This window comes from Phytophthora infestans, genomic scaffold (assembly GCF_000142945.1).
Source record: "Phytophthora infestans T30-4 supercont1.19 genomic scaffold, whole genome shotgun sequence".
In the NCBI taxonomy this organism is placed as follows: Eukaryota; Oomycota; class Peronosporomycetes; order Peronosporales; family Peronosporaceae; genus Phytophthora; species Phytophthora infestans.
Genome location: NW_003303740.1, coordinates 188,226 through 213,905, shown reverse-complemented (window position 1 = coordinate 213,905; position 25,680 = coordinate 188,226). Strand labels below are relative to the sequence as shown.

Genomic DNA, 25,680 nt, shown 5'->3' with positions numbered 1-25,680 from the left:
TTGCCAAAATGGCTACACTTTAATTGTGGTGGCGAAATAACATGCCTTTCAGGAGTCTGCGACCTGAGGAGCGTGGCAACGCGTCGGCGACGTCTTTGTCGGCTGCAGCGCGTGATTTCTACAGCGAGAAGCAGTCCAATGTCTACACCACCGCTGCAAACGCCAGCATTCAATCAGACCTGACGCGACACGCTCTGGAGCTACTGACGTTAAGATTGACACATTCCGGAAAAGACAACGATGTCCTGTTCCTCTTGGACTTGGGTGCTGGCTCCGGATTGAGTACGCAAGCAGCTCTAGACTGGTTCAAGGAGAGGAATACAGCTGCGCTTACGCTAGCGTTCGACATCAGTGCATCGATGTTGTCACTTGCGTTGAAGGGGCGAAAGCAGGAGAGTCAAGTAAGCGCCGACTTTTACTGTGGCAACGCAGCACAGAAACTCCCGATTCGAGATGGTACACTGGATGCGGCAATTGGGATCTCAATGCTGCAGTGGCTGCAGCCCAAAGGACTGGAAGTCTGCCTCTCTTCGCTGTTGACACAGCTTTCCAGTGATCGAGACTCTCGAGCAGTTTTCCAGGTCTACCCTTCCGGTTTGGCGTACGTGGACGTGATGGAGAAGACTGCGTTACGAGTGGGTTTTGATCGTGCAGAGACATTTGTATCGTTCCCACACACGACAACGGCAAAGAAGTGGTTCTTCTGTGTGGAAAAACGGAAGAATACTCACGAGGATAACCACAACGAGGAGCAGGAATTGTGTCTATTTGCCAGACGATACGAGAGACGCTGCGTGCTGCAATGGCTGGGAAACGAGAACGACTGTGCGCAGGAGATACGAGAGCGAGTGGAGAAGGAACACGTCAAGACGGCATGGCACATTTGGCGGAAGTATCGGCGCTCTGTTGTGGATGTGGACACGGAAACTACACCAGCCAAGAAGCCGAAAGTGATGCACGCCAAAGCACAGCAGTCCTTGGAACTGTATCCAAGCGACACAGTCATCGGACGTGCATTGCAAGAGCAATTTGAAGAAAAAGCTGGGGAGATCACACTTGCTTTTCTGCTGGAGCATTCGTCGCAAGTTGTCGATACCTTACACACAGCGTACACTGAGGCTAGAAAGATAGAACTTGTTGCGTAATAGATGAACGCACAACTTTTAGATGCCAGTTTTGATTGCACCTAAGCAGTGCCATGAGGGACGTGTAACATCTTTTTCCTGTTGACAGCCTCGTCCAACCCTAAATGCTCGCGTAGGGATCGCTGGATTATTGCTTTGCGTGCATGGTGTCTACAAGACGCTGTGACTAATTAAACGTTTCGAGAAATATTCTCTCATCCGCTTTAGTGCCGTCGTCTTACATACCCGAATGGTTAGAGTCAGTTGATCGACACGTGCAACTTGGAGCAGCTTCATGTTTGCCAGTAAGACTTCGTGTACTTGAAAGTCTGGTAGCTTCATTTGTTCACAGCCTCGATCGAAAGTGGAACTATGCGCATCCATTGGTTATCTATCCGTCAATGACGGACCGTCATACGAAATTTTATCCAGAAAATCGTAGTTCCAGCAACTAACGTTTACAAGATCTAAAATATTATAAAGTCTTACCATGTAGACCGCGTGAAACATAAGTATACTAATCAACCTAGGTACGAATCGCGATTTAGGCGCACCAACACAAACCTATGTATCTTGGCTTCGTTTTGAGCCCTTGCACACCTTCGGACACGAGATATTGACGAAGTGGTGAGCCTCTGGAAACTTACCTCGGTGGATGACCAACTTTTTCATTTTTTTTTATTGCAGTGTCTGAGGCAGAATCGCCCGTAGAATCGCGTGGTGCTATTCGTTTCGGCTAAAACGCAGTAGAAAGTGTCTAAAACCGCATTTGTGTGATCAAATCCGAGTGAGCCCATGTGTATAATCTGAAAAAAAGCCTAAATTTAGTGATGGACATCAATTTAGGCGGGACATTTTGGCAAACTTACACTACAGCATCCCCAGTGCACGCAGCTTTTCGCTTCTTAGTGTTTCTCGTTTGATCTTCGTCATCCTGCCTACCGCGTTTGTCTTGGTTCTCTTTCGCGGTCACTGCCATTGCCGCTCGGTGCTCTCGACGAGCTTGTTTGGCGGCTTTAGCACTGTCCCCTTGCTGCTTACTTGGAGCTGCGTAGATTGCATCTGACTGATACTCGTCTGGGACGTAAGGCCTGATAGTGCGATGCATTTGGTCGATTTTTTCTGCATTTCGCGGAGTCGGCGGCATCGTCTCCAGGTAGCTGCTGAACATGCGCGTCACCTTGTGACGTTCGGTGAGATGGCCATCTAGCTTCTTACGCAGATCCTTCTCCACTGCAATGCTGGTGGGGCCCTTTTTGCAGATCACAACCCCCGGTTTCGTGGAATCCATTGAAAATATTTGAAACTGCTGCACGCCAAGCAATTTCTTGTAGAGCTCTGTGAGTAGTGGCTTGTAGCTCTTGAAGAACCCATCGTGCCAATGAAATGTGCACAGTTTCATTGGATGAAGCGGCTTCTTTTACTTCTCGGACAATCTGACCCAAAGTCCAGCAGTCTGTGCGGGCGAGGTGCTTGCGAATATGACCAAAGCCACGGTCACATTAATTCTTAGTGTGTCCTTTCACGAAGAACTTATAATCCACGCTCTCAAAAACCTCCATGTGGGCTTGTGCTAGCAGAGACTTGATCACGTAGTTATTTTTATTCTGGCCAGAGCAGTTGTCAGCGTATATCACCAATCGTTTTTTGCCAGCAGGAACCAACACATTGTCGATAAAGTGCTGCAGCGTGGAGCTGATTTGCTCGCTTCCCTTCCCACCGACAGACTCATCGTAGATGTAGTTCGTTTGTTTGCCTTCATTCTCGTAGTATATCCCAAACACACTGACAGAGACCAACGAGCAGAAGTACCATTGTGACGGCGTAGATGTGACGGACGGAGCAGTCAGATTCTGAGAGTAATCCATAACGATTACTGCGACGTCCTTGCCCTCTGTTGTCTTTACGAGAGCCTTATCCCTGTTATATTCCTGTCTACAAATACACCAGCAAAATAAAATGATATTAGTGTCCACCTTGGAAATTGCTAGTAAAACAAAATGATACTCATATCCCAGATCCAAAATTACCTCATTTCCCTAGCAGACAGTGTGTGCTTGCCCAACTCCTCCGTTTGCTCTGCGGTAGCCCCTCCACGCATTCGCGACTGGTAAATGGAACACAAGTCACACACGTTCGAACGGCCAGATCGGATGCGAATGTTGGGGCAGTGCAGCGTTAAAAGTTGCCTCATAGTAGACTTGGCTGGCTCCCGAACTCGAATCCTGATTTCCTCCACGTATGTGTGCATTTCATCATAGATCGCATCCCACGTGAACGTCGGCGGCAGCAAAGTGTACATCTCAGAGCTGTAGTACTTTTTCACTGTGCCATTCGCCGTCTTCTGCAGCCGAACACGCACTGGTACTACTTCCCCGACCTCCGCAGAGAACTCTTTAAGCCACTTCACCAGCCACACGAGATCGATGACAGAAGCGTGCTTGTTCAGTGTGTTCCCGTGCGCCTTAGCTGCAATGTTTCCTTCGCGCACACGCTTCTTGTATCGCTGGATAGTCAAAGGAGTTACCCCGAGACATTCTGCAAACATGGGCCGGCAAACTCTCCCAACCAGTGGCAGGTAGTAGTGAAATTTCTCGCGTTTTCCGTCTCCTCGGTGCCTCTCCACAGTATCCGTCTGCATGAGAACGCCCAGCATCGTGTAGAGGCTTGTCAACTTCTCTGATCTGGTCATCTGTGAGATTGAACACACGAGCCACTCAAGCTCTTGGGCTTTTCCCTGAAGACATCGGCGATCACACTTGTCGGCCTGAATTAGACCCGCCACTGTTTGTTGCAGACTCACCTCAATCAAATTGATACTTATGTCCTCCTCCTCTTCAGCTGCGTCGCTTACACCACTCTCACCAGTGCTTGCCTCCTCGTCTTCCTCTTCATCTTCATTGTCGTCACTCCAATCTTCGTCGTCACTGTCGTCAGCTTCTTCATCGCTCTCCTGTTCGTCTTCACTCCCTTCATCTGCTTCATCGCTGGCAGGCGACCCTTCCTGCTGGGGTACTGTAGCGGAGGGCAAAGCGACACGAGGAGCAGTAGGTTGAGCGATACTTGTTAGGTCGGCGGTGGCCGTGTTTGTGTGCGCCCTGGTGTCGGCTGGTTGCTTCGTGGCACGGTGGGGGCCGTGCTCTCCCGCATTGACCAGGACAGGGGGAGCAGGGGGCGGCACTGGAACAGCGACGGCAGGAGCGGGTGCCGTCGTGTTGCTTTCGGTCTCGGGGCACTGCATTCTCGAGGCTGGAGTGCGCTGTTCGGGAATGATACACCTGCTTCAAATTTCTGAAAAACTTTGACGCTTGTTTTTTCAGCTACTCGATAAAGTGCGAAAACACGTGGGCGATCTTTAGACGCGAATATCTCGATAACTCCAAATGGTTGATTAGTATCATTATGTCTCGCGCGATCTCAATGTGTGCATTGCCGATGGAAAGTATTATAGCCTAGATCGAGCATACAGTGTGTCCTCCAAAACGAGGTATTACCTACGGTAATCTAAGTGGAAAAGCACTTAGACTAGCATTCTCACGTTTTATATATGCCAGATGTATTAATAAGTGCAAAATGTTGGATGTACTAAGTTCGTATTTACAAAAGTTCGGCTCCCGTTATCTCAACTTTCAAGCTCCTAATAAGTTATGGATTCCAGCGGCAGTCTCCCTGAGCATGATCACATCCATCCTGCGAGAGCTCTAGTTTATTTAAAAAAGGATGCTGATGAATTTTCACGAAAAATTACAAATCACTATTTACTGTTAGCAACTTTGTTGGGGCGCCAATTGTGACCCTAGCGTGTCGTTTTGTGCTTGCTAAAAATGCACTGAGATTGCATAATTTTTATTTTTATTTTACCTGTCCCTCAGTTGCTGAAATTAGGAGCGGCAGTTAAAACTAGTTTATTGTAGGATAAGTATATTCCTGACGGAGACCCCACCCCTAATGTAAGCAATAAAAATCCACAGCCACTCGCTGGACAACATGTACTTTTATTTGCTCAAACCACCCAATCACCTCTATTTAGGGGTAGGAGTAGTTTATTCCAGCTTATTTCCGGATATCGTCCGGCATTCTCAAAATTTCAGGATAAGACGCTTTAGTAAAATCAAGTCAAAGCATTTTTTTTTATTGCGTAAAAGGCGTCTGTATCAGAAAAAAATTCCACGCGGTTGCAAAGTAAATGTAGACTAAAAATTGACGATGAGGCGCCATGCAACCGACCAGCTTGCATTACGGATTCACACCGCGAAAGGCAATGCGGAGAGCTTTGCGACCCCCGCTGGCACAATAGGGCAAGAGATTGCGGCGGAGAAGATGTTTGAGGAGCTCCTCACTTCAATAGGATTATCGAAAGTCGATTTAGATGACATACATAAAGCTCATAGTGAATTAGCTAGTCTCCCGACCCAGAACATGTACTCGTTGCTAACAGCTTTTTCGATTTACATACAGACAAAGAAAAGCAACAAGGCGAGAGCGACGGATGGACTAATAGCAAAATCGACAGCGCTAGGGTATTTTCACAAGTCGTGAACATGCTTCGCGAGCGCTACACCAACTCACTTGGTGACTCTAAGAGAATTGTTAAGATTCGGGACAAAATGGCTAGTTACATAGAAGAGAGAAATTTGCGCGCAAATGTGCAAACCAATGACGCTCCTGGGTGTAGCGTGGATGATCTAAGTGTACTCGTTGGGTATCTAATTGCGAAAGCTGACGTGGCTACCGGTTTGAAGTCTGTACATAATGCGGCTCTATTGACTATGATGTGGCATACATTTGGAAGAGCTGTCGATACCTGCTTTGCACGTAAACAACAGCTCTCGATTTCAGCTTCTGGTGAGCTTTTTCTACAAATTGCCCGAATCAAAACTTCTATGGTTCAAGGCGTCTCAATATATAAGGCCCCGGAGAGGTGACTGCAGTGTATGCTTCACGCTTTCGGATTGCTGTTTATCTACGATGAACCCTCCGATTATTCGTTTCTGTTGGCACCATACTTCGCAGAGTCCGACCTTCTTGGTAATAAACCGTATTCACTAGAGGAAGCTGTTTTGTACTGGGGGAAACTATTAGAAGACGCTAACAGCACGTCAGAGCCGCCTCAAAAGCGAGAGAGAAAGAGATCTAATATCGCAAGTTATATTACCGAGGTCATTAGATGATCGCTGAAGACGATGCCTCCTGCTCTCAGCCAAACGGTTACGCCGAATATGACCAGCCACTCCATTCGTTGTGGAGCCGCTGCGTACGCCAATGCGTCGCCGAAGCTGTCAATTCAGTGGATTTCAACTCGCGGGGCTTGGCTGTTGGAGTCACTAATAAAGGCGTGTGCATACATTGGAACGACAACAAAGGAGAATCAGAGCGTAGCCAAAGTGTTAGCAGGGTTATAAGCTCCAGACCTACCTGTGGTAACGCCGACAATTCGTGACCTTCAGCAGCGTTTGACGGTACTGACGTTTGGTCAGCTTGTAACCCTTCAAGATGAGCTCTACCGCCACGTTCTTGGTATCAGGACGCTCGATTTAATGTCGCATTGGATGTCATTGATTGCACGCTTACATCGCTGCCAATGCACAAAAATGAGGTTCGCATCGATATCGAAAACACCACCATCACCTCGTTCCCGTCGCGCTACATGTACAAGCTGCATCGCGATATCGCCTCTTCCAACGCTCGTCTTGGCTCCTGCATCACGATACGATCATGATGTGAGGGGGGGCGTACCTGAGAGCTTACGGAAAGACGGCAAACCACGCGCAGCTTAGCAATGCTGCCGCTAGTAACGACACGCGGCTATCATCCTCTCTTAACAACATGTTAGCCCAGCTTGTGAACATCAGCAAGTGACTTAGTCACCTTGAAGACTCGCAAGCCCAGATGCAGATCCAAGCCTTAGGGATAACTCAGACGCATCAGCAGTCGCCACAGCTGCCGACTGCTGGTGAGGTTGCCGTCCCAGCTTCAGCGTCAGCGTCCACCCTTGCTAGATGCCTGCTCAACTGGTACACTAACCATATATGGCAAACGGTCAAAAGGTAAGAAGAAACAAAACCAGCGTGCCGAAGCAAAGGCAGCAGTGAGCATAATGATGGTACTGTACCAGAAGCCATTCCAAGCCCCAGAGGAGCCTCCACAAGCCGACGACGCAGCTTACAAGACCTGGAAGCACGTAGTCTGGGAGCTGGCGCTCAAGCTGGATACAGCCGCGAACCAGCGTCTCCACGCCTTCGACCAAAACAAAGAAACTTGCAAAGCTTCGTTTCTTCGCAAGCGCTGGCGCCTGCTGCGTATGTCGCATCCTGAAGCGTATCACTCGCTTGGAGCACAGTATCTTGTCTTGAAATACAGTGGTTCCCTCGTAGATGCCTGCACACCTCCATCACATTTGTGGGCAGCAGTTGACTTGGATTGACAAGCCGTTGGGCAGCACAGTACAGCAAACATAAGAACGAGCAAACAGCACTCACCAGCATCAACACCATTAAACGCCAGTACATCACTGTAGATAGTTCAGCAATCAGTACAGCCTACATTACAAAGCATTACACACCACACACAATGCACATAACAAATTACAGCACACAGTACACAGCATAGCAGCACACACACAGCACAACACAACACTGCAGCATACGCACAACACACAGCACAACACGCCCAATCCAGCAATACACGAGCAAATGCACATCACATCATGTACATACATATACCGCATCACACGCGTCGCTCCATAGCACACCACACAGCACCAGCTATTGCAAAAACACCACAGAGTACAACCCAAACACAATCCACACAGCACAGCTTACAGCTATCTGCCCCCGGCTGGATTCGAACCAGCGGCCTGGAGACGTAGTCTCCCGCTCTACCGCTGAGCTACGGGAGCGTCGGGGTTGGAGAAGGCACGCACCGTGGTCTGGAGTTGAAGCTGTGACTGGAGGCTTGAGGGGTACGCCTGAAAATCGCTGAATGAACAGCGGAGAAGCGTGTCGCAAGGTACCCAACTATTTGCAATTCATTTAATTTAATTCGCTCCACATATCTCAGCTCATTGAATTGCAATTTAAGCCTATCCACTGTCATCCGGAAAAATACTCCGACCGTGATTGGCCGGGTTCCATCCGGTATGACTCAGTCATTCTGTATGGCGACCATCCGGACTGGTGTCCGGAATCTGCCATTTACTGTTGATGTGAAGGCTGCTGTAGGTGTGGATTTAAAATTTGCAGAAAAGAAAAGCTGCCTTCACACCGAAGATATCCTCCGCGCTCGTTACCATCTGCTCATTTTCTATGACGCACCGGAATATGCGCTCAGATAATGGCTTAGCTAAAATATAGTCAAATATAAGCAGTGATTATCTTGAACGAGAAAATAACAAACTACAGCCAAAAATGTATCTGCAAATCAAGTGGTTTGTATGAAATGCACCGTGCAGGTGAATTCATTAAATGCAAACATGGTGGGTATACAAAGGACTTCCACAACATGCATCAGGCGCTGGATTTTCTTAATTCGGACTTCCCTGTCGTGATTCATCAACAGGTGCAGGGGTGCTGGCATATCATTGAAGCTGCTGAGCGCGCGGGGGGGGGGGCAAGATTCCAAACGACACCGCCGGAGCGACAGCCTGCCACTCCTTGGCAAGGCTTTTACACTCGACAGCAATTGCAAAGGCGCAATCAGGACATGTAGCTTTAGGCGAACGGCGCAGCAGGAGCGTGTGTCAGCAGTTTTGCAGGCACGACGTCGAGGTGGAAGCGGGTGAGAAGTGGGGGGAGAAGTTAAGGAGCCCCCCTAGCAAAGCTCCCTTGAAAAAAACTAGTAGCGGCTGTTTAGGCTTAATAAAAGAAAAATCACTAACAGACGCAGAAAGATCATTCTGGGAGATTCGATTATTACAGCCTCAATGGTGCGGACGTACGGTCCTAGTGCTCTAGGGACTCAAGCGACGGGGTTCACTGAGCAGCGAAATGAACCTTCAACCGAAACTGATGCGCAATCGCTAGGAGCAGCGTCCGAGCGACAACTCGCTCGAAGGACATGTAGCCTGCGCCAGCATCCAGATTCGATGTCCAGCGTAGTATCATCACAAGCACTTTGAGCCTTTGCCAATACAGCAACCTCGCTTCCACAACACGATCCAACCGGGTCTCGTCAAAGAGAAGCCTCAGGGCTTGCGCAATATAATCTACAGCCAAAACAGAGATGGCCATTTCATAGAGCAAAAATTCAAAATTGACACGCTATCACATGCAGCAAATCGCCCAGCCCCTCAAACAATGCCGCGTGGAGCTCAGTGCACACATTTACAGGAAGGGGGAATGACACTTGGTATGTTTTCTCAAGTTATCCATATACAAGACAACGATGTAGATTTGGACCCTCCTCCAGCCGAGTACTTCATCCCTGCGCCCCTCCTCTGCAATACGACTCGGAAGAAGCAGCCGAGGCTGCACTACATATGTGGACAAGAGCACATAACTTTAACGTATCTCGGAAAAAGCCTGCCGTAAATTGGAAAGGCGAAGTTAGATATCGTTTTTTTTAATGTGACCATGCTGGAAAACCGAAAAACACAAGAAAACGGCAAGATTCGGATAAAGTACGGCAATTAGGTACATACGTGTGGCTTTCAGCCAGCTTACTGAGAGACCTTGTTAACTCTCCAACTTATGTACGGAGAGTCTGTTAATCTCCAACTTATGTACTGAGAGTTTGTTAGCTCTCCGGGTACTCCGTACCCCGGTGTGTTCCACACCATGTAACCCCGTTACACCGCCGAACATGGCAACCTTGTGGTGAGCGTACCGCACCAAAGGTTAGTAACTGACGGTACACGGTGTCGATGAGGGACACCTATGCGCCGTTGGCACGATGACCAAGACGCGGAGAGAGCGTGGCAGAAGCTCCGCCCGCAAGGATGGATCCTTGCTGAAGCCCAAGGCATAGCCAGAGGTAAGCTGAGAGCTCCCTCTAGTGTGTTGCCCTTTTCGGTGTCGTCCCTCGCGGGAGACACCACGCTCTGGACGCGTTCGCGAGGACTGTCGTGTCCTCTGGTGCGAGATGTGGGCGAATGCCACACGTTCGGATGCTATTGCCCTGTGCCAAAGCACTGCACGCGCGCTAGCGCAGGAGCTAAGGCAGCTCTGAGTGTGGGCTTTGTGGCCAACATAGTTGTGAGCATAGGGCTGCAAACCCAGTGACCGTGAGTGTGACTGATAGCCGCGCCAGTCTCGTGGCTGCTTAGTGTGGGAATTCACCTTTGGGCGTTTTAATTCTCTCACTTCTGATTGGAGAATCAGGTGGCTCTCAGTTAAGTGGGGGAGGATGTAACGGGGTACAATCCAGTGTACCCCAGGTTACATGAAGAGTGACCCGTCACTCTTGTGGATACCTGGTACACGGTACCAGGTGCTCTAGAAGCCAGTCAGGGCATGACTACTTAGCTCCACTAAAGGTAACCTCTAGTATGTAAAGAGCCCAAGCTAAGTTTACTTATAAAAACATCAGTCTTACATCTACTCTTCTAAGTAGCAAACCGTTTCCTCTGAGGCCGGGAGCACGTGGACTCACTTGGGTAGTAAATACCCTTAAGCACTTCCTCCGTGCAAGGTGCTGTGTGACCCCGTCACAGATCTGTTGCTTCAACGCAAGTGTTTTAATCATTGACTGAAGATGAGCACGGTATTATACGATGATTTGGACAAGGGTCTTGTTGTCAAGATGATAGCGGTTTACTTACAGTGCTTCCATGTCGTTTGTTATGTACCGTATATATACATGTATACGGGTATAGTGAGAGCAAAAGCAACGGGTTAAGTTCGCATTATAGCATTCGTTTAGCAATTTGAAAAAAAAACATTTTTTAGAAAACGGTTTTTAAAAATGTTTTTATTTTAACCTTTGAAATCGCTGAAATGCTCATCAATGGACCGACAGAGTGGAGTAAGGCGCTGATCGCGACGGGCGTCAAAGGAAACCTGCTGCAAGATGGTATCAATACTATTGCCTGCAATGATTTCCTTCTTACTTTGCTTACGATTACTTGTTGCTGGCCCTATCCCGAAGGATACAACCCGAGGTTGCAGGTGTCGGCGATGCCGCTTGGCTCGACAGTAGTCATCACGCGCTATGCAGACACGGACAGCACTCCGGGATTTGGGCGAGGCGTATTGGAGCAACCAGAAGATACTCTGATATTACATGAAGATGACTCGAACGGCGTGAGTGACTGGGATCCTTCTGCACAAATGCAGCACTAATGTGCAACACCTGTGTGTGGCCTTGCAGGACCTATATCGGCTCGTAGCTTGGTCTCGCGGCTCACCTGAGTCAAGCCTGCTGGCAATTGCATCGACTACTCAAGTGGAAATCTGGGAAGTCTCCATTTCAAGGTAAGGTCGACATAAACCTGACTGGCAATCACCATTTTACATTAGTGTACTGCGTTTTGTTGCTCTCCCAGTGGCATTTCGGCAGCACTAAGGGGCTCTGTCGAGCTTGATCGTCCGCAAGGGTTGGCTTGGAGCCCGTGCAGCGATATTCTACTGGTATGCGCGCTATATGCTGCTTAAAATGAAACGGGCTAAGTGTACTGGTCCACTTTGGGCATCTTAGGCCTACGCCAAGACGGACATCCTACTTATCACCAATTTGGGATCAGCGCTACTGTGGCGGGCAATACACACAGAGTCCAGTACGCGCCTCGCGTGGAACGCGTGCGCGTGGAGTCCTTGCGGGTTACAAATATCACTGTGCGTGATACTTGTTTAAGCTTTTGGCAGTTCACTTTGCTTAAGCTGACACTTACTTTGCCTCAACAGAGCGCAGAATCACGTTCTTCATTGCTTCAGTTGGACCAACGCCGACGCATTCCCCTCCGAGCCTCCAACGCAGGACCAGATCGATGCGAGCGGTTCCTTGAAAGGCACCAATGGACTTCGATTGGACATTGGGAACGCTTCCGTTGGCCCCATTGCTGCAGTCGCACGCGTAACACCAACTATCTGCATTCTCGCGACAGATAGCAAAGTGGTTCTTGAAGATATCTCCCGTGCAGCTCCAGCGTTAAACCCGATATTCAGCAGTACATTGCCAATCGAAACATCGTCAGTATCCAGTTTGCTGCTGCATCCGGGAAGCTCAACTCGTGCAGATATTCAAGAGCGAGTAGCGTCTTCGTCCAACGATATCATTGACTTGACTTCGATACGCATCTCAAGCAGCTTCCAGAGTTCGCTGCAAATACTGAATCGCACTGAGGTACGACGCTGTTGGAGATTGATTTATTCCCTTGCAGTCTGATAATTAAAACTGCGAATGATGTCCTCTATTCCAGAATACTGAAATTGCCCCACAGACGAAGCCTCGTTCCCGCTTGCTGATTGTCGAGCACAAAGCACAGCAGTGGAGCATCACTTCAACCCTCGATCTGCCCCACTTGACCTCACCCGACGTCATTGCTGTCCAGGTTTGTCGCAATGTTACCGTGCAAGAGGTATCGCCAACATTATTTCGCATTTATTGATATGCAGGGCATGCGGGTAATTGTAGGAAGCACCTTGTCGCCGCGTTTAATTGTTGCGCACTTGGACGTTTCCGATCGCATGGAGTGGACGGCCTCGCTCTCCGGTGAACTGGTAAATCATGAGGCCACTTTTGGCGTCATCGTGCCCGATAGCTTACGCATGTTCTTCTATTGGTTGTCCCAGGAATTGCCGTCCACACATGTGTGCAGAGGAATCTACCTCGCCGAGAGGTCTCCGTTCGCTGACGTCGCGTCGACCGAGAAGCGCAAGCGCGCCACCTTTTTCCATGCGGCTGCGACCAATGAGCCAGTGCCGATCTATCTGTCTAAGTTCAAGGTGCCTCGCCGGACTCGACCCACGTCAATTCCCAAGTTAACCGGCAGTGGTCAGGAATCGCTTCCAAGGCCTGATAAGATGGCGAGGAGATCTGAGGACGAGGATGGCGCCAGCGGTGAGAGCAAGGAACTGTTAGAGCTCATCCTGGAGAAGATGGCGGCCATGCAGACGCAATTAAACGTACGCTTCGACGACGTGGACAAAATGCTGCTGCAGTTATCGGCGCGCGTCGAGCAACTGGAGCGTAACGGCGGAACAAGTGCCAGGTAATTGTTGCAGGACGTAGACCAATGTAGCCATCGTACCATCATTCTTGGCTCAATACAAACTTCAAGTTTAAGAAACGATTCCCTGTGATTCTCGATAATTCTTTGTGTACGAGTGATGTGGCTCTCGCTGAACAGCTCCTGTCCCCACGGGTTGGATCGTCAGAATCCAATCGGAAGCGAAAACAGTAAGAAGACACCAAGACACAAGATGGGCCGTTCCCGTTCCTCGCGTCCTGCCGCTCGCCCGGCCCCTCGCCGCGCTCCGGCCCCCGCCCAGCCGCGTCGCTCTGCGCCCGCACCGGCTCGCACGCAGGCCGCTCCCGCTCCGGCGCAGCAGAGCTCCAGCAGTGGCGGCGGCATGATGAGTGGCCTCATGGGTACGGTGGCCCAGGGCATGGCCTTCGGCACGGGTAGCGCTATTGCACACCGTGCCGTGGGCGCCGTCGCCGGCTCGTTCTCGGGCGGCTCGGATGCCCCGCAGCAGCAGGAGGCCGCTCCGGCTTCGCAAGACTACCAAGCCACACAGCCGCCCCAGCAGGACCACTGCGGCCCCAACCAGAAGGCCTTCCTCGAGTGCCTCAACAGCAACAGCAACGACATCAGCTCTTGCCAATTCTACCTAGACCAGTTCAAGCAATGCCAGCTGCAGCAGCAGAACACCTTCGTGTAGATGTACAGATCTGCAGACCGCTTTTTGACAAAGATGCGAGCATTGATACCACGACAACGACCCCGTACGCGAGAGAAACCTCAAACTCATTTGTTTGCGCCACTGATTCCCTTGTCAGTGTCGTTGACGAATAGGATGCGTGATTTTTGCTAGTGTGAATACAGCGACGAGAGCACAATTGAGCAACACAAATAAATAAACTACACGTGCAAACTGCACAGGTTCGCCGTTAGTTGTCTTATTCTGCTTCAGCTTCTTTATTACTACTACAGTAGTATAGTACAGTTTAGTCATTCCCCTTCATCGGTTCCCGCTAAAGGTTGATTCTGCTTCTTGTGGACGCATATGCGGCTACGACTCGGAGCCTCGTAGAACGAGGGCACATTCGACTCACACGTCAAGACATGCTGTCCCTGATAGCACGCAGTAGTGCGACTTCATAGTACAAACACAAGTAGTAGTTCCATTTCAACCGTCATAAGCACCGCGCATTTAAGTCAATTTCCTCTTGCTTTTAGTCATCAGATGTGAGACGATCGAAGCACCAAAGCGATATATGTACTCAGTACATTGTACCGTACTGTAGCGGCCACCACACGGATGAGTCTTGAATCTCATCAGGACAAGCAGCCAATTCAATTGACACGAAGAGTGCCTTCAGGAACTTGAAGGACCGCGAACTTTCTTTTCAGTTCTGTCTTGCCGTACATACTGCTCTTGACACTTTGCGTGCAGCCAAGCCAGACAACGGCCCCTTCGCTCAATTCTCCGCCTGCACTCATCCAACCGCAAGGCACCCTCTTGGCCAATTCGGTCTGATTCCGTCTCATGGGCTCGCCCGGTTCAAGTGCCCATTTCGAGTTGCTTAAAGGGAGCTCAATGTGCCCAATTCGAAGATGACGGAATCGCTGTGACTTATGCAGCCCCACTACATAAGATGTACATGTACTTCTTCAGCGCTAGCCATAGCACAAACTACTAATAAGTCATCTTCACACTCTCCGCATGCAGAGAGTATTGCATTACAGCTCAATACATATTGATCTACATTGAAAATGATCTTCGGGGTTTGGGCCCAGATTCATTAGTGAAACCAGTACAGCCGCTATCCATGAATACCACACGGTAAACTCATGTGTTTGAATCGCGAGGCTCGAGCACATGTGGAACGCGACTTGAGCGGAGCCTCAAGTAAAAAAAAACTCGCACTCCGCAGTGAGCGTCGCTGTGCTTCCCAAAAAATGGGCGCTGACCCCATCAAGCAGACCATCACTCCTTCTTCACCGGAAAAACCTCGGACAAAATTGAACCTCGCATTATCAGTAGGATTGTAAGCAGCATACTCGAGATCATATATTTTAAGTGCCAGCGGGCTTCTCTGCTCCACCCGTTTGAGGGCCTTTTCTCTGTTTTGACCCCCTCCGGCCTTCGCGTTTCCTTACGCGGTTGGTTCCCGATATGAGCGCCATTTCCTCTTTTGGATCCAGCTAGTCCGAAAGGGAGAAGCCCGAGAGAACCTACCACCAACCCGCCGCTAACCCCCCACTCAAGCAGCAACCATGGTACGCGCTTGTTACAGCAAAATAAAAGCAGCAAATGCACAGCACTAAAAAGACAAGAAACAGGAGACTAATGCGACCCCCATAATGACTTTCTCAGGTGAACTTCACGGTCGACCAGATGCGTGAGATCATGGACCACACGAAGAACATTCGTAACATGTCCGTGATTGCCCACGTCGATCACGGTAAGTCGACGCTGACCGACTCTCTGGTGTCCAAGGCCGGTATTATCTCGGCCAAGCACGCCGGTGAGGCCCGTTTCACGGACACCCGTGCCGATGAGCAGGAGCGTTGCATTACCATCAAGTCGACGGGTATCTCGATGTTCTTCGAGTACGACATGGACGTCGGTGAGCAGGCCACGGCTGACGCTATCGCCAAGGAATCGACCGAGGAGCTCGCTCCCGGCCAGGAGGTTGTGATCAACAAGAACTCGTATTTGATTAACCTTATCGACTCGCCTGGTCACGTTGACTTTTCGTCCGAAGTGACGGCTGCTCTGCGTGTGACGGACGGTGCTCTGGTCGTGGTGGACTGCATTGAAGGTGTCTGCGTGCAGACCGAGACAGTGTTGCGTCAGTCGATCGGTGAGCGTGTCAAGCCCGTGCTTATGGTGAACAAGGTGGACCGTGCTCTTCTGGAGCTGCACCTTGAGCCAGAGGACTGCTACCAGTCGTTCACGCGTGCTATTGAGACGGTGAACGTGGTCATTGCCACCTACTTCGACGAGAAGCTGGGTGACGTCCAGGTGTACCCCGAGAAGGGTACGGTTGCCTTCGGTTCGGGTCTCCACCAGTGGGGTTTCACCCTGAAGAAGTTCGCTCGTCTTTACTCGAAGAAGTTCGGTATTGCTGAGGACAAGATGATGCAGAAGCTGTGGGGCGACTGGTACTTCGACGCCGCTAACAAGAAGTGGACGAGCAAGAACAACGCCGAGGGCACGCTCAAGCGTGCTTTCTGCCAGTTCATTATGGACCCCATCATCAAGATGTTCGACGCCATCATGAACGACAAGAAGGCCAAGTACGAGAAGATGATGAAGGCTGTGGGTGTGGAGCTCAAGTCGGACGAGAAGGAACTGACTGGCAAGCCTCTGCTTAAGCGTGTTATGCAGCGCTGGCTGCCGGCTGCTGACGCCGTGCTGGAGATGATTGTGGTGCACCTGCCGTCCCCCATTACGGCTCAGCGTTACCGTGTGGACACTCTGTACGAGGGCCCCCAGGACGACGAGTGTGCCGAGGCTATCCGCAAGTGCGACGTCAACGGTCCTCTGGTCATGTACGTGTCCAAGATGGTGCCGACCTCGGACAAGGGCCGTTTCTACGCGTTCGGCCGTGTGTTCGCCGGTAAGATCGCTACGGGCCAGAAGGTCCGCATGCTTGGCCCTAACTACGTGCCCGGCAAGAAGACCGACCTGTGGGTCAAGAACATTCAGCGTACCGTCATTATGATGGGTCGCTACGTCGAGCAGACCCCCGACATTCCGGCCGGTAACACGTGCGCCCTGGTGGGTGTCGACCAGTACCTGCTCAAGTCTGGTACCATCACGACGTCCGAGACGGGCCACACTATCCGTACCATGAAGTTCTCCGTGTCGCCCGTTGTGCGTGTGGCTGTGGAGCCCAAGACTGCTTCGGACCTGCCCAAGCTGGTGGAAGGCATGAAGCGTCTGTCCAAGTCGGACCCTATGGTTCTCTGTTACACGGAGGAGTCAGGCGAGCACATTATCGCTGGTGCTGGTGAGCTCCACCTTGAGATCTGTCTGAAGGATCTGCAGGAGGAGTTCATGGGCACGGAGGTTAAGATCTCGGAGCCTGTCGTGTCGTACCGTGAGACGATCACGGGCAACTCGTCCAAGACGTGTCTGTCCAAGTCGCCAAACAAGCACAACCGTCTCTTCTGCGAGGCCTTGCCTCTTGGTGACGAGCTGACTCAGGAGATTGAGGAGGACAAGGACGAGGTCACCCCTCGTCACGACTTCAAGCTTCGCGCTCGCTACCTGGCTGACAACCACGGCTGGGACGTGACTGACGCCCGTAAGATCTGGGGCTACGGCCCGGACGGCACGGGTGCCAACCTGTTCGTGGACTCCACCAAGGGTGTGTCGTACCTGAACGAAATCAAGGAGTCGGTGCTTGGCGGCTTCAACTGGGCCACCAAGGACGGTGTGCTTTGCGAGGAGGTCGTGCGCGGCATGCGTGTCAACCTTCTGGATGTGGTGCTTCACGCTGATGCTATTCACCGTGGTATGGGCCAGATCCTGCCCACCACCCGTCGTGTGGTGTACGCTTGTCAGCTCGTGTCGGAGCCTGCTCTGATGGAGCCGGTCTTCCTTGCCGACATCCAGGTTCCCCAGGACGCCGTTGGTGGCGTGTACGGTGTGCTGACCCGTCGTCGTGGTCACGTGTTCGCCGAGGAGCAGCGTCCGGGCACCCCCATGATGCAGCTGAAGGCTTACCTGCCTGTCAACGAGTCGTTCGGTTTCACTGCTGACCTGCGTCAGGCTACGGGTGGCAAGGCCTTCCCGCAGTGCGTGTTCGACCACTACCAGGTTATTGGCGGTGACCCGACCGACTTGGGCAACATGTCCGGCAAGCTGGTGAACGGCGTGCGTGTCCGCAAGGGTCTGTCCCCGGATGTGCCCCCTCTCGACCGCTTCTACGACCGTCTGTAAGGCGTTTAGCTCGAGCAAAGTCTTCTGGCGTGGTGATGACCTGTGCCTTTAGCGCGGGCGAGTCTCATGAGTGTAGATTTGTTTCGGCTTTCTGACTCGGTTAAACATCGTTGAACGGAAATGCCTCTTTTTATATCTGCATTCCTTATCGTTGCTTCATCAGCAGTAGTAGTACGAAATAGTATTATTAGTACCACAGTAAAACCTTTTTTAAGTGATACTGTTGTTTGATCTATGGACGACTACTCTAAGCTTATCAGCATTCCTCGTTCAGAAAAGAGGTCATTCATTATTCGTCCGCCAACAAAAATACGTGTTTTAATTGCACATTTTCACAAGTATTCTGACATGGAGTCGAAATAAGTGGAGGTCTGTCTACATATGTCTAATTGCGGCTATTACTACATGTATGAATGACTTGGTGTTTCATAGTTTAACCTTATCCGTGAGTCCAGGAGACTTACATACTTAAATCCATTTAGATAGTTTTAGTAGGGTGCTTCCAGGTCTAAAAGTACATTTGCATTTTATGCTTCCTGAAGTCGGCACGCTTTCATTTACTGTACGTGGATATTTGCGCGCTTTCTAGCTCATGCAATATTGCCAGACTAAGATTTAGTCCGCACTACTTACAATTTTTGGTTGCAGTCGAAGAATGATACAAAAAATTTAACTGCTGGTTATCAATACTGACATAAAAATACTTACAAGCTTCTCCACGGCCACTACGTAGTGGTAGGCTACACGTATACACCTGCTGTCCTCATAATTTCGTATCAGGTTTGTCATTGGAGCATATCAAGTTTCCTCCACAGTAATCTCAGGGAGCGGACTTGGTGGTACAGTATCAAGTACAACCGGATATCAGGTTCATTTAAGAGAGGTTTTAGTGAAGTAGTCTTACGCCGACTACTGTATTACTGCAAGTAAGGTAAGGTAAGGTATTACGTGTTCGCGAAGCCAAATTACACCTACTGCAAGTATTGCTCACTGTTTTTTATAATACTAAAAACGTAGTAGTAATTTAATAATATATGCTCTCGTAAAATATTAGTACTGCTAATGTTTATTTCTGTAGTATAGCATCTGTTCTGTGTAGTACTATTACATGTACAATATTAGTACTGTAGTATTAAACTTCGTAGTAGTAGTAGTAATGCTCTCGCGCTCAGTAATCTCTTTGATAGGGTAGTGTCGCTCTCTCTCGTCTTCGTACTAGTAAGAAAATCAGAGTACATGTACATGTACAACTGAACTAATCATTGAATCACTTTCTGGAGCACCAGGTACTTGGAGGTGACGTGTTCTCTATTGTGGTGACGAGTCTTCACCTATTGACATTCCTCACGTGCATGAGCTGCTTCCGGAGCAGTGCTCCGAACGACCCAAGCCATACATGCTTATTCGCGAACTATTATTATACGTGCATGTAGTATGAAAGCAAGAGGCCCTTTACGTTAGTACTACAGAATACAGTATCAACTATGCTCGTGATGGGCGGCATTCTACCGAAATAGATAGAACTTCAACCTGTTGTTCCTCGCACCATCATCCAGGCAATTTACATGTGGAGGCCACACTGGAATGAACATGCATGTAGCCGGTCCTAAGCTGCTGTGCGGAGTCCTTGCACCTGCATGTCGCAATTGTAAACGCCAACGCTTACGAAATGGACAACAACGGTCGTTACACCCACCTAAGCTCGCACCAAAGGTGTTTACCAAGCTGCACGCGCTTGAAGTTGTTTGTCTTCCGCCATTGCGAATCCCCCGTTGACGTCATTCGAGTCGCTTTCTAACCTCCGTAAGTACGGACGAGCTTCTTCTGTAGACAGTGGAAGCTTCTGATGCCGGTGTGGTTGAAGCTGTTAGTGTATTGACGCACTCCTATTGAGACTGCATTGGCAAATAGGTCATTCTGCGTTTTGCCAGCCCTTCAGCTCCTCGTCAGACCTCTCGCCTTCACCATGCAGCGCCAGATCCTGCGTCAAGCTCCTCGCGTCAAGGCCAGCGCCTTCGCAATGAAATCGGCCTCCACAGCCGCCAAGGCCTCGCCGCTGATTCTGTCGCGTAACTTCTCGACGCCAGTGCCGGTCAAACAGACCAACCTGCTAATCAACGGCGAATTCGTTCCGTCCATCACTGGAAAGACCTTCGAGACGTTCAACCCCGCCACGGAGGAAAAGATCGCCGACGTAGCCGAAGCCGGAACCGCCGACATCGATGCTGCTGTTGCTGCCGCTCGCTCTGCCTTCGAGGGGCCATGGCGCACCATGCCCGCGGCGGAGCGTGGTCGTCTTATCAACAAGCTCGCAGACCTCATCGAAGAAAACATCGACGAGCTCGCTGCCCTCGAGGCGCTTGACAACGGCAAGCCATGCGCCGAGGCCAAGGCCGCTGACCTGGGTCTTGTACTGAAGACCTACCGCTACTATGCTGGCTGGCCCGACAAGATCCACGGTGCCGTGATCCCCATCACCGGCCCCTACCTTTGTTATAACAAGGCCGAACCCGTCGGCGTGTGTGCTCAGATCATCCCGTGGAACTTCCCTCTGCTCATGATGGCGTGGAAGCTGGGACCCGCTCTTGCTGCCGGTAACACCATTGTGCTAAAGCCTGCCGAACAGACCCCACTGTCTGCTCTTCGAGTGGGTGAACTTATCGTTGAGGCTGGCTTCCCCAAGGGTGTGATCAATATCGTGCCCGGTGTGGGCCCCACTGCCGGTCGCCACTTGGCGCAGCACCCGAACGTCGACAAGGTCGCGTTCACCGGTTCCACTGAGGTTGGCTACCAGATCATGCGCACGTCACACGTGAGTAACATCAAGCGGGTGACGCTGGAACTCGGTGGCAAGTCTGCCAATATCATCCTGGACGATGCTGACATCGACCTTGCCATTCAGCAGTCGCAACTCGGTCTGTTCCTAAACCAGGGCCAGTGTTGCATTGCTGGTACCCGTGTGTATGTCCAGGAGGGAATCTACGATGAGTTTGTGCGCCGCTCTGTGGAGGCTGCCAGCTCGCGTGTGGTCGGCGACCCGTTCAGCTCTGCCACGCAGCAGGGCGCGCAGATTGACGAGACCCAGTTCGAGAAGATCTTGGGATACATTGACGAAGGTGTCAAGGAAGGCGCTCGTCTGTTGACTGGCGGCAAGCGCCACGGTGACAAAGGCTGGTTCATTGAGCCCACTGTGTTCGCAGATGTGACGGACGACATGACAATTGCTCGCGAGGAGATCTTCGGTCCAGTCATGTCCATTCTCAAGTTCAAGACCATCGACGAAGTCATTGAACGCGCCAACGACTCCGTTTACGGTCTTGGAGCTGGCGTTGTGACCAAAAACATTGACAACGCCATCAAGATCTCCAACGGTATTCGCACAGGAACGGTGTACGTCAACTGCTACGACGTGCTCGACGCCAACACCCCGTTCGGTGGCTTCAAGGACTCTGGTATCGGTCGCGAGAACGGCGAGCTGGGCCTGCGCAACTACTTGGAGCACAAAACGGTGATTATCAAGCGCCCGGACGACTCGATGCCTTAAGTTTGTTTCTGTTGTTTTGAAAGTTTAAAGCAAGTAAGCTGAACTAATGAAAATGATGCACGTCTCTCCATCAAGTCTTGAGATTAGATTAATGTCACGCCAGTACACCACCGCAAAGATTTAAACGAAGTCTTTCCGTGCTCCACGTTAAAGAAATTCGCGCGATACTGGGTTTGTCAAGAAACATTTTCTTATCGTATTTCGATTGGCTGAAAAAAAGGCTATTTTTGGCCAACTAATTCGTGCCAAGTCCCTCGTTCTTATGACGTCTCGTCGAAGCGAGAACGTCGCTCTACGTCACATCTCTGCGGGACCAGCGCGTTCATGTACAACCGAATGGCGAACGGCCGAGCTAGCGCACGCGAATCTCTCTTCTCAGGGGCCTCTTCGCGAACTCAGGTAGCGTCTTACGACTGCAGTTTCGTTTAGATCGCAGACAGGTCGAGCTAACGCATTTAATATTGCTACAGACGGGAGGGAATGTAGACAACGGAGAGCAGGCCAAGCGGCTGCTCGAAGAACAAAACGACGAGCAGATCAGTCACTTGTCGCTACAGATCACGCAACTGAAGCAGGTTGGGAGCTGTACCTCGATTTTGTCATCCGCAGCGCTGGTTATTGCTCACCACGCTGTTGTGTTGATTTATTACAGCTCTCGGGTAATATTCATGCGGAGGTTGTGGATCAGAACAGCTTCTTGGACAGCATGGTGCGCTTCATCGTGTTTTATTTGCTTGACACTATTGGAGACTTACGATTACTATGATGCAGGGCAAAGAGTTCGATAACACGGAAGGCCTGCTTGGCGGCACAATGAAGCGACTTGGCGTGATGATGGAGCAGGGCGGAAGTAAGCACATGCTGTATCTCATCATGTTCGTCGTCGTGGTGTTTGTGCTGCTCTACTTCACCATCCGATCTCACTAGAAAGGGTAATCAAACACGACGCCACTTTTTTCTCTGTCTTGAAGCCGGATAAGCCACTTTGGGTTTCTTTCGCAATTCTTCCACATGTATACTGTATACTGTATACTGAACTCATTTCAAGGCATGAAAATCTTCTTCACCGACGTGGTAACGAACACAAACTTCGGGGAACTTGTCGAGCGCAACAAGAGCCAACAGACATGGGCAACTTCCTCGCCACACCGATCACCGACAAGGACACTGATGGAGGCGAGGGAAACGGCCTCTCGTTCGGTCTGGCCACCATGCAGGGATGGCGCACAGGTATGGAGGACGCGCACGTGGCTCAGATCAACCCTGAAGGGCTGCCCCAGGGCTGCTCGCTCTTCGCGGTCTTTGACGGCCACGGTGGGCGTTTAGCCGCTGACCTGGCAGCCGAGGGGATCGAGAAGGAGCTGTCCGCTGTCATGAAGAACGACGTGTTCCCGAACGGCAAGGCGGATGACGCGGACCCTGCCAAGATCGGCAAAGCCATGCGTGACGCCTTTATGAACCTGGACCAGAACATCCGTAAAACGTTCGATGAGAGCTACGGCTCGGACCAAAGCGGCTGTACTGCCATCGCTGCGCTCGTTACTCCAACACACATCATCGTGGCCAACTCGGGCGACTCACGCAGCGTCATGGCCAAGAACGGCCGCACGGTCGAGATGTCCTTCGACCATAAACCCATTAATGTACGCCCGAGTCGATGATACTGATATATTAGTAATAAACTAATGAATTGTGGCTATTGCAGGCCGGGGAACGTAAGCGTATCCAGGATGCCGGCGGGCTGGTGCGCAGTAACCGTGTGAATGGAGATCTGGCGGTGTCGCGAGCACTTGGCGACTTTTCCTACAAGGCTCGCGCTGACTTGCCCGCGGAGCAGCAACAAGTGTCTGCGGAACCGGATATTGAAGTGCAGAAGATCGACAAAACGGAGGAGTTCTTGGTGCTCGCGTGTGACGGAATCTGGGACGTCATGAGCAACGACGAAATCTGTGCCTTCGTCCGCCAGCTGATGAGCAATGGCGAGACGGACTTGAAGTTAATAGCGGAAGAGATCCTGGACAACTGCCTACGCGCCGGAAGGTACGAGAGCTGCAACAATCTCATATTTTAATTTTGTTTTTCTGTGCGATGCTAATCCTTTCGCCTGTCTTTCCAGCCGTGACAATATGAGCGCGGTGATTGTCAAATTCCCTGGCGCCAAGCTGGGCTCGGGCGGCGGCGTGGCCAAGATCCGGGAGGAACGTGCTCGCTTGGAGAAAGCTGAGCAGGACACCAATGATCAATTTGACAATGAGGATAATGGAGTTGCAGGTGCCCTACCGGCTTCCAAGTCCTCGTAGTTATGCAGCGCAAACGGTAAAGTGGAGACGTAGGGTGCGTATCCATCAGTTCCTATGCTTCGTTACAACCAGCTAGCCTTTCGGTGTTTCCCACCCTTCGTCCATCAAGATCAATGACAACCGCTTATCAGTCCCCGTTGTGGCATTTGCGGTAAATGGATTCTTTTGCCAGCTGCAACGATAAAACCCAACCAGTATTTGCAAATGTCATAAAGTGTTATGTACGTACACGGACGTTTTTTTTTCCTGTTTTAAACACAGCAGAGACAACTCTAGTTTCGGGCCACTTTTGCCTGGTTGGCCATCTCGCTCTTGCAGTGCGCCGTATTGTTGGTAGGTCGCTTGAATTTGGATAAGTCCAAGGCCCGAAAATACGCGATGGTGCGCATGAGTCCTTCTTCAATGCAAATATGGGGGTTCCAATCCAAATACGTTCTGAAACAACAGTACAAAGTGAGTCAACGACATGGCAACTATTGCCAAAACAATAAACGCACCTGGCAAGAGTGATGTCAGGTTTCCGCAACTTGGGGTCATTGTTAGGCAAATCCCGGAACACCAAGCGGCTGCAAGAATTTGTCAGGCGGATGACCATTTCAGCAAGCTCGCGGATAGTCATCTCGTGCGGGTTGCCCAGGTTCATGGGTCCCACGCACGTCTTGCAGTCCATGAAGCGAATTATCGCTTCTACAAGGTCGTCCACGAAGCAGAAGGAGCGCGTCTGGCTACCCGTGCCGTATATCGTGATGTCCTCGCCCTGTAGCGCCTGCATGATAAAGTTGCTTACCACACGTCCATCGTACGGATGCATGCCCGGTCCATACGTGTTGAAGATGCGTGCCACACGGATATCCACTGCTTGTGTGCGGTGATATTCGAAAAACAGCGTCTCGGCCACGCGTTTGCCTTCATCATAGCACGCTCTCACCCCGGTGCAGTCGACATTGCCCAGGTAGGACTCTACCTGCGGCGAGACCTCCGGGTCGCCGTACACTTCGCTAGTCGAGGCTTGGAACACGCGCGCCTTGACGCGCTTGGCCAGGCCGAGGACGTTGATGGCGCCCATAAAAGACACCTTGGTGGTCTTAATGGGGTTGTATTGGTAGTGCACAGGTGACGCAGGACACGCCATATTGTAGATCTGGTCTACTTCGCACGAGTAGGGCTCCGTGACGTCGTGACGCACGAACTCAAAGTTCGGGTAGCGCATTTGCAAGTCCAGGACGTTGGCACGCTGGCTAGTGAAGAGATTGTCAAGACAGATGACCTCGTGGCCCTGATCCAAAAGACGGCGGCACAAGTGGATACCGATGAAGCCGGCGCCGCCTGTCACGAGGATGCGTTGCATAGTGCATTCCTGCACCTGACTGGGCAACGACAGAGGTCGGCGGCGCTGTGGCGGCGGCGGTTCTTCGCGAGCTACGATGGTCACGGGTGACACAGGCGCGGCCGGCGTCGCGGGCTGTTGCACTTGGTGGTCGTCGTTCTGCGTCATCTCTGGCGAAGCAACTGAGGGAGTGGGTGCCATCGTCGATGGCTATTGCTCTGGCTATGTGTCTTATTCAAGTCTGACCTTCGCGACGGAGAGTGATTTTCTTGTCACATTGTGGCGAGTAAACTGTCGAATGTTTTTTTATCTTGGATAAAGTAAGGTACAG

The 25,680-nt window shown here is 50.9% G+C and overlaps 8 protein-coding genes across 8 annotated transcripts; 7 read left to right on the top strand and 1 right to left on the bottom strand.

The window, feature by feature from the left end:
* Positions 1 to 41: 41 nt before the first annotated feature.
* On the top strand, positions 42 to 1,145 carry PITG_10945 (uncharacterized protein; the record flags this gene model as incomplete). Its single annotated transcript, XM_002901700.1, has 2 exons — positions 42 to 351; positions 403 to 1,145. The coding sequence occupies 2 exons, from the start codon at positions 42 to 44 to the stop codon at positions 1,143 to 1,145; spliced, it is 1,053 nt and encodes a 350-aa protein (XP_002901746.1).
* Positions 1,146 to 11,858: 10,713 nt separating this feature from the next.
* Positions 11,859 to 13,273, top strand: PITG_10943 (uncharacterized protein; the record flags this gene model as incomplete). The annotated part of the gene is made up of 6 exons (XM_002901699.1): positions 11,859 to 11,893; positions 11,963 to 12,401; positions 12,478 to 12,609; positions 12,674 to 12,778; positions 12,851 to 13,003; positions 13,142 to 13,273. The coding sequence occupies 3 exons, from the start codon at positions 12,677 to 12,679 to the stop codon at positions 13,271 to 13,273; spliced, it is 387 nt and encodes a 128-aa protein (XP_002901745.1).
* Positions 13,274 to 13,443: 170 nt separating this feature from the next.
* On the top strand, positions 13,444 to 14,762 carry PITG_10942 (uncharacterized protein; the record flags this gene model as incomplete). Its single annotated transcript, XM_002901698.1, has 1 exon — positions 13,444 to 14,762. The coding sequence occupies one exon, from the start codon at positions 13,631 to 13,633 to the stop codon at positions 13,940 to 13,942; it is 312 nt and encodes a 103-aa protein (XP_002901744.1).
* A 648-nt stretch (positions 14,763 to 15,410) lies between these two features.
* Positions 15,411 to 18,319, top strand: PITG_10941 (elongation factor 2; the record flags this gene model as incomplete). The annotated part of the gene is made up of 2 exons (XM_002901697.1): positions 15,411 to 15,504; positions 15,602 to 18,319. The coding sequence occupies 2 exons, from the start codon at positions 15,502 to 15,504 to the stop codon at positions 18,176 to 18,178; spliced, it is 2,580 nt and encodes an 859-aa protein (XP_002901743.1).
* Positions 18,320 to 20,114: 1,795 nt separating this feature from the next.
* On the top strand, positions 20,115 to 21,791 carry PITG_10940 (aldehyde dehydrogenase, mitochondrial precursor; the record flags this gene model as incomplete). The annotated part of the gene is made up of 1 exon (XM_002901696.1): positions 20,115 to 21,791. The coding sequence occupies one exon, from the start codon at positions 20,145 to 20,147 to the stop codon at positions 21,720 to 21,722; it is 1,578 nt and encodes a 525-aa protein (XP_002901742.1).
* A 216-nt stretch (positions 21,792 to 22,007) lies between these two features.
* PITG_10939 (uncharacterized protein) lies at positions 22,008 to 22,688 on the top strand (the record flags this gene model as incomplete). Its single annotated transcript, XM_002901695.1, has 4 exons — positions 22,008 to 22,121; positions 22,193 to 22,297; positions 22,375 to 22,431; positions 22,494 to 22,688. 4 exons carry the CDS (start codon positions 22,047 to 22,049, stop codon positions 22,647 to 22,649), a joined length of 393 nt encoding a protein of 130 aa, XP_002901741.1.
* A 108-nt stretch (positions 22,689 to 22,796) lies between these two features.
* Positions 22,797 to 24,033, top strand: PITG_10938 (protein phosphatase 2C, putative; the record flags this gene model as incomplete). Its single annotated transcript, XM_002901694.1, has 3 exons — positions 22,797 to 23,365; positions 23,428 to 23,762; positions 23,839 to 24,033. 3 exons carry the CDS (start codon positions 22,850 to 22,852, stop codon positions 24,020 to 24,022), a joined length of 1,035 nt encoding a protein of 344 aa, XP_002901740.1.
* Positions 24,034 to 24,294: 261 nt separating this feature from the next.
* Positions 24,295 to 25,580, bottom strand: PITG_10937 (UDP-glucuronic acid decarboxylase 1; the record flags this gene model as incomplete). The annotated part of the gene is made up of 2 exons (XM_002901693.1): positions 24,295 to 24,457; positions 24,520 to 25,580. The coding sequence occupies 2 exons, from the start codon at positions 25,515 to 25,517 to the stop codon at positions 24,295 to 24,297; spliced, it is 1,161 nt and encodes a 386-aa protein (XP_002901739.1).
* Positions 25,581 to 25,680: the final 100 nt, after the last annotated feature.